We start from the raw sequence: 15,306 nt of genomic DNA, 5'->3' as shown, positions 1-15,306 counted from the left end.
ATGACTATAATTGAGTGTTCATTATTGGGTACTAGCAACTTCAAATTACATCTTTGCAAAATACCTAGACATTAGTCATGAGACCAAAGAAGGAAACGTAAGTGAGTAAAAGATAACTGTAGGTCTGACTACACAAGTGTTGTAGTCAGTGACCAAGGAGACGCATAATTCTGTTTATAAATAGTTACATTTGTTACTGTAAACTCAGTGATACAAATAAAAACTTGTCAATTTCCTGACTACGCCCTAGACCGGTGGTGGCGAACCTATGGCACGGGTGCCAGAGGTGGCACTCAGAGCCCTTTCTGTGGGCACCCATGCGTTCACCCCAACACAGAGTTCCTGCTCGGGGAACCCTGATTCTTCCTCTTCAGGGGACCCGGGAGGGAAGCTACAATCCACATTTCTCCATCTTTCTATTGTATTGGTGAACTCATGACGCCAATACAATTGAAACCTGTGATACAGCAGGGATCAATAAGTGACTGCTTAAATTGTCATGTTGGCACTTTGCGACATATAAGTGGGTTTTGGTTGTACTTTGGGCACTCTATCCCCAAAAGGTTGGCCATAGACTTTACAGTTTTGCAGCACTTGCACTATCCAGTCATGCTGATATGGATTGTTTTGTTGGTCTTTTTTTATCTCTTGTAAGCCTTTGCCTCGTTGAGTTGGCCTCAGCGTTGCTTTCGCTAATACATATTAACTTTGTAAGATTGTTGCACGTAAATAAACACTTTTCACCATAAAAAGTCACATGTGAGGTTTGTAGGTGCACATATGAATCTTCAGTAAGCCATCCTGGTGGCTCCATAGAAGTGAATAGAGTGTAGAGTATTTTAGGCTATAATCCTTTTATTGTCTGCGTTAGTAAATAGGGATTTAGGTAAGAGAAGATCAGCCTATGGCTACATACATATTCCAGGTGTTATGTAATTTTTCAAGGTCTTTCCGGAACATAGAATGTAGACATGTGTGAGTTTAGCAGCTGCGGAGCAGAGGTTGTTACCTTCCAATTTCGTGACTTAGAAGGTCATTTACTTGCACCCGGAGCCAGGACTGGCAATGTTACAAACATCACCTGCGGATTCACAGTCAATAGGATTGTCCAGGGTTTATTTTCCCCAAAATTGCTCTTGTCTATAGGCACTGTCTAGACTTTTTGGACAGAGCTGCAGTACTAGGCATGTCCTGTGTACAAGATCGGCACTGTTTTTGAAAAACTCTTTGGGGCAGATTTACTTACCCGGCCCATTCGCGATCCAGCGGCGCGTTCTCTGCACAGGATTCGGGCCCGGACGGGATTTATGAAGGTAGTTCCTCTGCCGTCCACGAGGTGGCGCTGCTGCGCTGAAAATCATCATACACCGAGCTGGACCAGGTGAAGGTAAGCGCTTCCCAAGCGACACATTTTCGGTTTTTAAATGCGGCGGTTTTTCCGAATACGTCGGGTTTTCGTTCGGCCACGCCCCCCCCCATTTCCGTTGCGCGCATGCCGGCGCCGATGCGCCACAATCCGATCGCGTGCGCCAAAATCCCGGGGCAATTCAGGTACAATCGGTGCAAATCGGAAATATTCGGGTAACACATCGGGAAAACGCGAATCGGGCCCTTAGTAAATGACCCCCTTTGTATTGCTAAGTTACCCTTTTTCATTTCCAATTATTTATTATTATCAACATTTGTTAATAGAAATCAGAAGAGTATTTTTTTTTCCTGGCTGATACTAACAGAAGCTGTAAGGAAATCTAAACAGAACCGCCATATACCGATAAAGAAAAACTATGAATTACAGAAAGGAATAATCAAACTGAAGTACTTCCTCAAAAAAATACTGATTTTTATTATATTGTTGTCTACCAGATTAGCCATAAACATAAAAAACATAAAAAAGAAAATGTGATTTTATATAATCCACAAGCTTTTTTATGACCCCCTTTGCACTAGAATGACCTCAGAAGTCCTCAAACCATCGTACTCCAGCATGGGGCAGGAGTAGATTTAAACAAGGAAACTAGCTTGATCATAAATCCAGCAGATGCTTTTCATCGCCCTCGACACTCCTGACGAAGGGCCATGGGAAGCCTCCATTTGTAAAAAATGACAAACAATAGTTTGAACCTATTTCTCCTCCAAAAAATTCATAATACAAGCCCCTAATATATCAGTGCCAATACAGTGTGTAAGGCACTAGAAATAACAATAGATTTATAAGTCATTGCTGGGTGGTAGCGCTCTCTTCTTTCTTCTGTAATATTCTTTCTGAATCACCAAAGCCAGTATAGACAGAATCACTGTAGTGCACAAGGCAACCACCAAGCCTGATGCCAGGACAGATACCTGCGTGATCTTCTCATCTACAAAACATAGGAAAAACACAGTGTGAATTTTATAGGGGATCAGTCATTGTAGGATCAGTCTAGTGTGTATGTGGACATAATTTGATGAACCAAAAACACAAAAATTTAAGTCCATGGCAATATTAGAACAATGTTTAGATTTCATAACTGAATACATTACAGGTGTCTTCTAAGTTATTGTAACTACCGGTTACTTCATGATGTAAAATCTTATTTTGTTGATGGGTTAGAACACCACATTTTCGTCGGGTTTCCCGACGTTTTACCTTTTTGCCCTGAATTGCCCCGGATTTTTGGCGCACCTGATCGGATTGAATGCGACACATATCGGGGGCGTGGACGTCGGACAACCCGACTGATTCGGACAAGCCGCGGAATTTAAAAATGAAATTGTGTCGCAAGATCAGCACTTACATGCACCGGGAAGAAGAAGGTGAACTCCAGCGGACCTCAGCGGGGAAGCGACACATGCAGGAAATTAGATTCACGATCTTAATAAATCGCGGCAGCTCCGAATCCTCGTCGGACAACGCACAGCGGGGATCGCAAAGGGACGGGTAAGTAAATGTGCCCATTTATCGAAGAAACAATATACCTTTTGGGGATTATTAACGTTTTTATTAAGTATTATGGCGGATACTTACCAGAGCTAAACACAATGGGCCCCTGGGATAATCTAGCGGTGTCTACTTCTTCTTTCGGGACATCACGCCTTAGTCTTGAGGAGATGCAGCCTCGAGTGCAGCGATTCGGGGAGGTGGAGTTGTGACAGATGATGACATTAGCGGTCAGATAAACTTCATTGAATTGATCAAATTTAACCGCGTGAAAACTGAAGCGCTGCAGCCGGGGGTCTGTCATCTGGTGGACCTGTAAGGTAGAGTCCTGGTGGCACCTAAGTAAAGAACAAAGAAGTTTCTATAAGATTTCCCATTTTAAAGGTTCGTCAAGAACAACTCTTTTGGCTACTTGAGGAGGAAGCCTTCCTTTTATGACACCCATAGTCCCTAAACAGTACACACACTGGCTCGACATTTATCAAGACAATGCAAACTGCACTGTGTGCAAGACTTCTGAATGGGGCCACCTTAAAAATTTACATATTACATATCATTATTATACATATCCATTATTATTATACATTAAAATACGGGGAGCGGGTGACATAGCCAGAGTGCCCCTGGGAAACTTGCCTAACTGATGTTCCTCAGGAACCTCTTATTAGGACACATCTACCATCAGTAATTGTATGGTAGATGTCCTTTAATATGACAGACAATAATAACAGCGTCATCTTAAAGAATTAGAAGTAACTAAGATGTGAGGGTCCACAAGGGTTCTGCACATAGAAAGAATCGAAGAACATCGAAGATTCCTTTAATTTAGAAATCTGTTTTCTTACCCACGCTCAATGATTCTATATATCTTCTTTGTATCCCCCAGTGAAGGGGAAGCAGTGAGGGTCTCTGTGAATATCTGCAGCTCCTCATCATTTGACAGAACCTCAAGCTCCAGGTGTAGATTGCTGTTCAGATCGACCTTATGAGGATACAGTGTGAGCGGCTCAGTGAAGCTGTCGCTCTCGTAGAGTTTCATCGAGACGTTGTAATAACTCTTACAGACCATGTTGTTCACTTTAGGGTTAATGATCAGTTCCACTGACTTATTATTCTCCATCTCACATCTGACTGGGATCTCAATGCGATGGACGTCTGTGTCAGGGATGGTTCCGTAGATTGTGTTAGCATAGAAGGTTCTCCCGTTGTCATACTGCAGGAAACAAATACTGGACAGTCAGAGGCGTAACTTGTCTGGTCAAAATCTGGACCAAGTCCCCGAGCTTTAATCATTTATAGTACTTGTCTCCTCATATGGTCAACTTATGGGCTCCAGGAGGCTCCTGGGCCCCAGTGCATCCACAACCTCTGCAACCCCTCAAGTTACATCCACGTGGGTAGTACATGACAAAGCGGATAGGAACAGTGGCGTAACTAGAAGCTGATGGGCCCCAGTGCAAAGTCTGTGCCAGGCCCCCCGACTATAATGTATGGTTCATAGTAATAGTCTTCTCATATGGGAAAGTGACACCATAAGGACCCCCTAAACCTCTTGGGCCCTAGTGCAATGGCAACCTCTACACCCCCTCAAGTTACGCCCCTGGATACAAGCTTAGAGGGGAGGACATCATTAACCATCACTGCTAAGACCAACGCTCTTGGAGTGGAGATGAGAAAAGACAAGAGAAGGAAACAGTAGAGAGGACATCATCCAAGGGGTAAGGCAAGTCATTAAGAGTCACACCCTTAGAGAGGATGGGTGGTGGGAGAAAGAAAGGGGAGAAGAGAGAAGAATAGTGGAGGGATGAAGAAAGAAAAGGGATAGTGCTGAACAGAACTTGTACCCACCAGGACACTGGAGCCACATCTGGTAAATGGTATTTTGATGAGATAATGATCTCCCATATTTTCCGCCCGGCACATGGAATCTTTGAGGTGGATATGGAGGGCATCCAAGTGCGCGGCAGATACCAAGCTGTATGGTAGAATAAACTCAGCAGCATCCTTGAGGCAGTGGATTGAACATTTGAGCTCTTTTGTTGGTTCTGAAACAAATACAAGATTATACTGATAGAATATTACTGTAAAGAATATAAAGAATATGCAATTTTTCATGGGAACTGTGTAATACTTCATCTCTCCAGTGGTGACGCTGATATGACACTAAACGTTTATCGCCAATTTTTATCACTTGCATCCTTTCAATAACTATATATGTCCTGGATTGTAACATAAATCCCCCTCAAAATATACATTGGGGGTCATTTACTAACACGTTTTCCCGACGTGTTACCCGAATATTTCCGATTTGCGCCGATTTTCCCTGAATTGCCCCGGGATTTTGGCGCACGCGATTGGATTGTGGCGCATCGGCGCCGGCATGCATACGACGGAAATTGGGGGGCATGGCCGAACGAAAACCCGAACAGATTCGGAAAAACCGCCGCATTTAAAAAAAAAAAAAGTGTCGCGAAAATTGCACTTACCTTCACTCAGCCCGGCTCGGTGTATTCCAGTGCGTTCCGATGCTCTTCAGCGCAGCAGCTGGTGGATGTCGGAGGGAGGGTTAGTCACAGGAAGGATGTGGCAGGGAAAGAAATTAAATATCCATGAGCGGGGTCCGGACTGAGTGTTATGCTAATTACCCATCAAACGTTGTGATTTGAGCGGCATCACTCCAGGACTTGAGCAGGACTTCTTGGCAGGGAACCAGGTCGGCTTTAGCCGTGGATATTACACGAACGGAAGGGAACTCAGTTGTGGAAGTAAGTGTTATGGAATGTACTATGCTGTGCCTATTGGGACCTGTCACCAGTGAAATTCAGCATTCTGGTGACAGGTTCCCTTTAAAGGATTGACATGAATTATCCTATAAAACTGGTGGCAAAGTTGATGAAGTTTTCATAAATCTGTATAAGTAGGGCATTCCAGATGTAATTTTTGGTATTTTTAGTCTGGAAAGCCCAATGGGTGTGAGGAGAGTAACACAACTTATACCCAGATATTGTTATGGAGATTTTAAAGAGATGGTTGAGAGACATTGCTAATCCCATCATCATCTCTACTACAAGAAGAACCTTTTGCATTGAAGAATATCTCTTACCTGGAAATGGTAAACCTTGGACCAATGAATATCCATAGGAGACAGAAACTTCAGTGCCAAAAACATACAGTATGAATGGGGACGTCACGTGGTGTATCTTGTGCTGACCCTCAGTTTTCCCTAGGGTGACTTGCCAACCTCGAAACCCATTGAATTCTTTCATAGTCATTGGGTAAGAACTGAGTGGTTTTCCATCCAAGTAGAACCCAGAGTCTGAAGATGTCTGGGACACAATGAGGATGAAGTTATCATAGTAAGACTGTGTCACAAACTTGTAATATCTCCCCCCAGGTAACAGTGGAGGGACGGTGATAGCAGAAGGATCATACTGATATTGTAGACTGTCAGAACGTGATTGTTGGAATAAATATGAGACTGTCACTGGTTTGGTGGCATTGATGAGAAGGATATTATCTACGGTGACTTGGACATGGCCGCCTTCATGTAGACTATGCTGGGTGGTGCCTTTTGGACTATAGATAGTCACAAAAGTATCCGGACTTCCTGCAACTATACTGATGACATCTTGTGTGTTGGTAAGGAATGGGAACACAGGAAAGACCGTTCCCCAGTTTTTTACAGGATGGAGCTGTTCCATGAGGATGTCACAATAAGAGCTAAGGCCAGTGAAACAGGAATGACCTGCAAACACGGCTACCGGAGAGGTAGATGAGATTTTGCTTCCTGTAGGATCTTCAGAACTTTGGAACTGGATAACTTGTTGGTTCTCCAGAAACACTGAGAACGTTTCTCCTGATTGGTAGGATATCCCGTTATATGTGATGGACCCTGAGACTGTAATGGTTACTTGGACTTTATCTTCAAATCCATTGGCCACGACAATTTGTTTGCCACTTCCTGTCACCTGTCCGGGAATAATGACGTAGTATTCAGTCCCCAGGTCTTCTTCTGGTAAGCAGGTCATGGCGTCAGCGGTGACCTTTTCAGTGTTGAATGCAATGACAGAAATGGCCTCGTCTGATGTCACTGATATGACCTTGGAAGTGACGTCCTTCTCCGTGATCATGTATGTATTGTCTAAAGTCACCAGGCCACTGCTGTCCTTGTCTACATGAACCGTCTTGTTGAAGAATGGCTGAGGGACCGTCACTGTGACTGTAGCGGGTTTATCAGAGGTCACAAGATACAGCTGGAAGACGGCTTTTGATTTTCCTGGGGGGTTGTTCATGAAAGCAGTCACATATTTTCTTTGGATCTGCCCTGCTGGGAGAAGACAATAAAAAAAATCTACAATTTCATTAAAATGTATAAAAGCCCAACATTGCTCACCATGCAAAGCATGACACATTTTATAGAAACAGTGTTGGGTACTAAAGATTAGGCCTGTTTACTGCCTCACTGCATCTCTCCTATGGAATATAGCGAGGTGACTCTCATAACTGGTGAACTACTGTCCACATGATATCACCACAGCTGACCCGAGGGGCAGAACTATCAAAAGTGTCTTAAAAGCAGGAAAAAGTCCTGAATGAGAAATGGAGCGATGGGTCAGACATGCACGTCATTCAATGACTCTGACACTGACGGAGAAAGCTGAGAACAGCGATTGGCAGTCTCTGTCAGTGCTATAAAGATGAATAGAGCAGCAAGGACCCTCGTTCTTGTAATCTGTGTAATCCACCACTGAGATCCCCCCGATCAGCAAGGTGTCCTGGGAATAGGGGCTAACTTGTTGTGATCGGAAAACCACTTTAATGACTTTTTAGGATGGGTCACTAAGGGGTTATCGTGTACCCCCAATCCCCCCTATTTTGTGTATGCTGACACAATACGGCACATTGACGTTTGCATTTTGTCAACACAATGGAGCACATTTACTAAGGGTCCGAACAGCGCATTTTCGTTGGGTTTCACGTTTTTCTCCCCTTTTTCTGCTGAATTGCCCCGGGTTTTTGGTGCACGCGAGCGGATTGTGGCGCTGGCTTGCATGCAACACAAATCGGGGGGCGTGATTCGGACAAACCGCGGAATTTAAAAAGCAAATTGTGTCACAAGACATGCACCAGGAAGAAGATGGTGAACTCCGGTGGACCTGAGCGGGGAAGCGACACATGCAGGAAATTGGACACACAATCTTAGTGAATCGCGGCAGACCTGAATCCTCGGCGGACAACGCACGGCGGGGATCGTGACGGGACAGGTAAATAAATGTGCCCCAATGTTAACGAGACGCTAACCCGCTGGTGGGCACATTCACTAAGAACAGTGCAGTGTGTACTATGTGCAGTTGCTTGTGTATAGTGCAGGGGGCGCCAGATTTAGGAATTTAGGATCTCTGTACTGCTCTGACGTAGTGCCCACTTTTTTTGGGTGCACATTAAATGTAGGGCATTCAACACAATTCTGTCTGACTTTGCATGTTAAATCTGGCGAAAGGAGCGCCCATTTCAGTGCAGAAATTTGTGTTGCGTGATGACTCGCGTCGCAAAAGGGTAGCGTGCGATACGTGGCGCGGGCACTTCTTAAATACCTGTGCAAGCAGTTTGCACAGAAAAGAACGTCAGAAAACTGGCGCACGGTCTTTATTAAATATGCCCCATTGGGGCAGATTTACTTACCCGGTCCATTCGTGATCCAGCGGCGCGTTCTCTGCGCTGGATTCGGGTCCGGCCCGCGATTTATTAAGGTAGTTCCTCCGCCGTCCACCAGGTGGCGCTGCTGCGCTGAAAAGCATCGGAACGCGCTGGAGTTCACCGGGCAGGGCTGAGTGAAGGTAAGTGCAAGCTCCGCGACAGATTTTTTGTTTTAAATGCGGCGGTTTTTCCGAATCCGTCGGGTTTTCGTTCGGCCACGCCCCCTCCATTTCCGGCGCGTGCATGCTAGCGCCGATGCGCCACAATCCGATCGCGTGCGCCAAAATCCCAGGGCAATTCAAGGGAAATCGGCGCAAATCGGAAATATTCAGGTAACACGACGGGAAAACGCGAATCGGGCCCTTAGTAAATGACCCCCATTGTGTTAACATTGCATTTTGTAGTTCTTCTCTCCTCAGCTGTTGTATTGCGTTTCAAAACACAATGGGGGACATTTACTATGGCGTTTCCGCCAGTTTTGTGGCGCTCTCACCACATGTTCTGCTCTCAGACCTATTTATTATCTGGCGGCGCCAGAAAAAATGACTTTTTCCGTCTGCTCCGACTGTTCTCCGAAAAGGGGCGTGGCTTTGGCGGAGTGGAAACTCAGACACAATTACTATGTGTCGCAGCCCTTTTTGGGCGGTGTAAACTGACGGAAAGTAGACCAAAAGAAAACTGGTCTAGCAGGGACTGTTGGACACATTTCTGGTGCTCGGGACAGATTTTGGTCCCAGGGACAGAAAATAGTCTCGGCGCCAGAAATGTCTCTGCACAGCTCTACAATATTAAATGTGTGTCTTCTTTCCCAGAGCAGGTCGGTAACAAAGCCAATGCAGACACCGACACTGTAAGTAAATGTCCCCCAATGTAAACGCCACGTGTCAATGTGGCCCAAGCGAACCTGGTTGTTTTGTAAGTGTTAGTGCAATCAAACTTAGCTGATAGGAGCAGTGAATCCTGTCAGGTGCAGCTCACTACTCCTGGCCAATGAGAAGGGAGGCAGGAAAAGGCGGGAAAGCGGAGGGAATTTTGTGAGGTGAACGATATCGGCGGTTCCTGAGGTAAAAGTCAAAGACAAGAGCCAAAAACTGAGGGACGAAAGAAGGAGACAGTTACCTGTGTACTGAAGACTGGTCTGCTGACAGCATTTATCTGACAATCTAGGAGGATACACATGAGGATCCCATGAGGTAAAACTCCATAGAATCACAATACAATCACTGCCTAACCTACTGATGTGCCTGACTGTGACAGTGAAAGATAGATAGATATGAGATAGATAGATGAGATATATAGATAGATAGATAGATAGATAGATAGATAGATAGATAGATAGATAGGAGATAGATAGATAGATAGATAGAAGATAAATAGATAGATAGGAGATAGATAGATAGATAGATAGATAGGAGATAGATAGATAGATAGATAGATAGATAGATAGATAGGAGATAGATAGATAGGAGATAGATAGATATGAGATAGATAGATATGAGATAGATAGATAGATAGGAGATAGATAGATAGATAGATAGGAGATAGATAGGGGATAGATTGATAGAAGATAAATAGATAGATAGATAGATAGGAGATAGATAGATAGATAGGAGATAGATAGATAGATAGATAGATAGATAGATAGGAGATAAATAGATAGATAGGAGATAGATAGATAGATAGATAGATATGAGATAGATAGATATGAGATAGATAGATAGATAGATAGATAGGAGATAGATAGATAGATAGATAGATAGATAGGAGATAGATAGATAGATAGATAGATAGATAGAAGATAGATAGATATGAGATAGATAGATAGATAGATAGATAGATAGATAGACAGATATGAGATTGATAGATAGATTGATAGATAGATAGATATGAGATAGATAATGGGGCAAATTTACTTACCCGGTCCTGTTGCGATCCCTGATCCGGACAGTCCGACAAAGATGAAGTCCGGCACGATTCACAAACTCGTGCGCCCGAGTTCCTGCATCCATTGCTTGCCCACTGAGGTCCGCTGGAGTTCACCTTCTTCTTTCCGGTGCTTGTAAGTGCGTGTCTTGCGACACAATTTGAAATGTTAAATCCCGAGTGTAGTCCGAATCGGTCGGGTTGCTGCCCGACGGCCTGCCCCCCGATTTGTGTTGTGTACACGCCAATATTCCGATTGCGCCAATATTCCGATTGCGCGCACCAAAATAGCCTGTTAAATGCGGCGCAAAAACGGAAATCGCCGGGAAACCCTACGAAAATGCGCTCCGCAGACACTTAGTAAATGATCCCCAATGTGTAGGAAAGTCCAGAGCAGCAGGAATGATGGTGCAAAGCCGTATGACCCGTGGCAGTAAGTCCCAATAAATAAATCCAAAAAAATAGGCAGCACTCCAGAATCTGGTCAAAAAAATTAAAGGTAAAATTTTATTCCATTGCGACGTTTCAGTGTTGGCACCCACTTGAAAAAGGTGGGTGCCACCACCGAAACGTCGCAATGGAATAAAATTTTACCTTTAATTTTTTGAAAAGATTCTGGAGTGCTGCCTATTTTTTGGATTTGGATAGATAGATAGATAGATAGATAGATAGATAGAAATATATGAGATAGATAAATTCTTCATGATTCATGCTATATTATGTGATTTGATTACATAAAAGGGGGGACATTAAAGGGGTACTTACTTTTTTCTTTCAACTGATATATGTATATTAACATAAAGGGGGACATTAATCACAGTCTGTTAGACTTGGCGCACGGCAAAGTTCGGCACTTAGTGGTTTTGAGTCCCTGCGCATTATCTGACATAGTTAGTGCGTCCTATACAGATGTTTGCACGGCATCTATCACAAAAGTGCACCTAAAAAGGCACAAAATAGGCGCAGAAAATGCACCTACTCTGAGCAGCTGCACTTCCAAAAAACTTCCCTTTTCATTACTAAAAACATACATTTTAGGTTCCCAAATGAAGAATAACCTCTATGCAACATGGAAAATACTTCGGAGCAGTTTTAAAATGTAAAATTTCTCCAGTAAGGACTTCATCATTGTCTATGGGATCATCTCTGTGAGTGATTATTGTCTATGGCAGTGATGGCTAACCTATGACACGCGTGTCAGTGCTGACACACGTAGCCATTTTCACTGACACACGGCTGCCTGAGAGTTAAGTTTCATCCTACATGACCAGGTGCAGTAGCCGGGAGGCTGAGAGATTGCACTGAGCTTCCAGCACTCCCCCCTCCTCCTCCTCCCCCAGGGCGGCCCCTCCCCATGTGTGAGCTGTGCCTAGTGTCTCCAGTCAGCACAGGTATAAGCACAGGGCAGAGCAGGAGAGGTGACCCGGCCATACACCCAGGGGGCTCCTCTGCAGCTCCTGATAGTTGTGGTGGGGGGAAGAAGGCAGCACAGTCAGAGGTCACATCGCTGCTGCCTTGTGTGATGTCCCAGCAGCTGCCACCTCTACACTGACCATCTCCACAGCAGGGGCAAGGGAGGATAACCACTCCCATCATATAGTAAGTAAGGTCAGTGCACTGTATGATAGAAGACAGTCATCAGGGCTTGTGTGTCAGTTTTGTGATGTACAAGCCCTGAAATAATCACAATGCCTTGCAAATCGCCAGACATTACGATTATTATGCTCCTCACACCTTCTCCATGCCAAGAGGGCATGAGGGAGATGCAGACAGCGGCGCCTGCGCCCTCGCTGTAACCTGTGAACTTTCATGACAGAAAGTTCACAGGTTACTAAGCATTTACACACGTGTCTGATTGTAACCGATCTATTACAGTGTGCGATTTGCACATAGTAATAGATGATTGGGAAAATCCCCATATACTGCCATACTGTAGTATGGCAGTACATGGTAGGATCAATCAGACAACCTACGGTTAAAGTACCCTAGAAGTTAAATAGTATACAGATTTATTATTTAAACAAATATCACAAAATTATGTTTTTTTGTCAAGGTGACACACCACCCGAGTTATGTTCGGGTTTTTGGCGAATTTTGACACACCAAGCTCAAAAGGTTGCCCATCACTGGTCTATGGGATCATCTCTGGGAGTGATTATTGTCTATGGGATCATCTCTGTGAGTGATTATTGTCTATGGGATCATCTCTGGGAGTGATTATTGTCTATGGGATCATCTCTGTGAGTGATTATTGTCTATGGGATCATCTCTGGGAGTGATTATTGTCTATGGGATCATCTCTGGGAGTGATTACTGTCTATGGGATCATCTCTGGGAGTGATCATTGTCTATGGGATCATCTCTGGGAGTGATTATTGTCTATGGGATCATCTCTGGGAGTGATTATTGTCTTATTGTACAGATCTGAGAATATTATCAGTCTCCATTTCATGTAAATTATAATAAAAAAGGAAAAGACTCATTTCAGCAAGAATTTTTTTTTACATCTCTGTCACTTTTAGTCCCTGCAGTTACATCACAATGATAGTTTTTTTGAGCAGAGATGAAGCCCTGAACGTTCTGTCACATTTTCTCAGTCTCCTTTCATTATTGCTCACAAATGAGATCTAACAATTAGAGACAAATTTGTTGCAAATTTAGGCGCAAATGAATCGGACATGCGACAATTCCAAAACGCATTTACTAAGGCAGAACTAGATCCATCATAGATCAGGAGCCAAAAAGGAGAACAAACCAGGCGAAAAAACAGGCGAACCTGAGACCCAGTATGATTAATGTCCCCCCTATTGTATATCTTTAGAATGCTTGATTTGTTGTAATAACATAGTATTAGTATAAGTATTTGTTGTTGGTACAAAGATGCAGTGGATTGCCAGCAATGTGTACCATGCATGAACCCCTTTAATCATAGTGGGGGATGTTTATCATAAGCCTCTTAGAGCAGAACTGTTCTAGTTGCCTATGGCAGCCAATCAGAGCTCGGCTTTCATTTTCCCACAGCTGTTTATAAAATTAAAGCTGAGCTCTGATTGGTTTGCATGGGCAACAAGAAACTTGATGCTAAATCTCCAGCATCTCTTCGCCTTTTTTGCACCAACTTTTTTGTTCCTTTTCTTGTCTTGTAATTTATGTACGTTTTTTTTTGCCTTATTAATTCTTGCACCTAATTTTGCGCCTAATTTGTCACAAATTATTCCCCTACAAAGTAGATCTCATTTGCGACCAATAAGGAAGCTAGATTGAGACTACATTTAGTTGCAAGTTGTAAAAAATTGCGCACAAACAAGCAAAAAAATTATGATCAATGTCCCCCTTGATTTTTTTCATGAAATATGATATACAGGCAGTCCCCGGGTTACATACAAGATAGGGTCTGTAGGTTTGTTCTTAAGTCGAGTTTGTATGTAAGTCGGAACCGTATATTTTTTTATTGTAATCCGAGCCGGAACTTTTTTGGTCTCTGTGACAATTGGATTTTAAAATGTTGGGTTGTCATAAGAATCAGGATTAACAATAAAGGTTCATTGCAGACACCTGTGATAACTGTTACAGCTGATTATTGTAGCCTGGGGCTAAAGTACAGTAACTTACCAATATCCAGAGGTCCGTTTGTAACTAGGGGTCGTATGTAAGTCGAGTGTTCTTAAGTAGGGGACCGCCTGTATATATATACGGTATATATGATAGAAATCAAAGATATGAGAAATGAGAGATGTAAAACATCTAGATAAATAAAAAAAGAAGAAAATAGATTGATAGGTAGGTAGATCTCTACCTATAAGATAATAGATAAATTATTCACATTTTTTCATGTAAAATATAGGAAATAGATCGATAGAGAGATACAAAAGGCTAACGTCCACTCGTTGTTGACACTTGTGGTAACATCACATTCACATACCATTTTGTGAAAGCAAATGTTAATAGCAATTTAATTCGGGAAATCTCTTCTCCCCGGCTTTTGTATTTTGTTAAAAATGCAATGTAAACACCACCTGTGAACTTGCCCTATACCTTTAAGGTGACCTACATATGGAAAAGTCCTAAATCAGTGGTTCTCAATCTTTCTAATGCTGTGAACCCGCAATACAGTTCCTCATGTTGCGGTGACCCCAAACCTTGTGATTTGCAGTAAAAACGCAATAAAATTGCAGCTCCGATGGCTTTAGGCGACTCCCGGTTTTGGTTGTTCGACCCCCGCTGGGGTCGCGACCGACAGGTTGAGAACCACTGTCCTAAATCAATCCACAAGTAAATCTGACCTACAACTTGCAATGATTTCACAATTTTTTGGTCAGATTTTTCAATGGATTTACAGAAGATTTCTCTTCTCTCAACAGTAGCAGCGAATATATCCATGTAGTGGTAATAAAATACATTACCTTCCTCTGCATAGTAATGTTACAATATAAAGATTACATAATGACACTCACCCGCACAGGAGACAGCCAGAAGCAGACTCCACTGGAGCAGGACCTTCACCCCCTGCCAATGCATCCTAATGGAAGGGACACATCTGTTGCAGCTTTCCAAGGAGTTTATATTCCCTATCCAAAATTTCCCAGAAATTCTCCAGAAATTCATGAATCGATTTGGCAGGGAAGCCGACAATTATGATAAATCATTTTGGTACTGAATATAATCAGATATGAAATATCTATTCTGTTAAATTTCATTAGAAATGAGAGGGGTGATTTTCGTATTTAAAGTTATCTTCTAGTTATAGAGGAAAACCCCTGGTCTGCAGA

General features: G+C 43.1%; 1 protein-coding gene across 1 annotated transcript; it reads right to left on the bottom strand.

Annotated features, from left to right (window-relative positions):
* Positions 1-1,825: 1,825 nt before the first annotated feature.
* On the bottom strand, positions 1,826-15,055 carry LOC140104298 (IgGFc-binding protein-like). Its single transcript, XM_072127776.1, has 6 exons — positions 14,992-15,055; positions 6,021-7,241; positions 4,766-4,962; positions 3,763-4,130; positions 3,005-3,255; positions 1,826-2,357 (listed from the first exon to the last, which is right to left on the bottom strand). Exons 1-6 carry the CDS (start codon positions 15,053-15,055, stop codon positions 2,209-2,211), a joined length of 2,250 nt encoding a protein of 749 aa, XP_071983877.1. The 3' UTR covers positions 1,826-2,208.
* Between the last annotated feature and the right edge of the window lie 251 nt (positions 15,056-15,306).

This window comes from Engystomops pustulosus, chromosome 10, assembly GCF_040894005.1.
Source record: "Engystomops pustulosus chromosome 10, aEngPut4.maternal, whole genome shotgun sequence".
NCBI classification, from domain to species: domain Eukaryota; kingdom Metazoa; phylum Chordata; class Amphibia; order Anura; family Leptodactylidae; genus Engystomops; species Engystomops pustulosus.
Note: the sequence above shows the minus strand (reverse complement) of the source record. Positions and strands in the feature narration are given on the sequence as shown.

Coding starts and splice junctions, on each gene's coding strand:
- LOC140104298 (XM_072127776.1), bottom strand. CDS start 15,055: ATGCATTGGCAGGGGGTGAAGGTCCTGCTCCAGTGGAGTCTGCTTCTG. Junction 7,242..14,991: donor TCTGGCTGTCTCCTGTGCGG/GTGAGTGTCATT, acceptor TTCTCCCAGCAG/GGCAGATCCAAAGAAAATAT. Junction 4,131..4,765: donor GATGTGGCTCCAGTGTCCTG/GTGGGTACAAGT, acceptor TGTTTCCTGCAG/TATGACAACGGGAGAACCTT.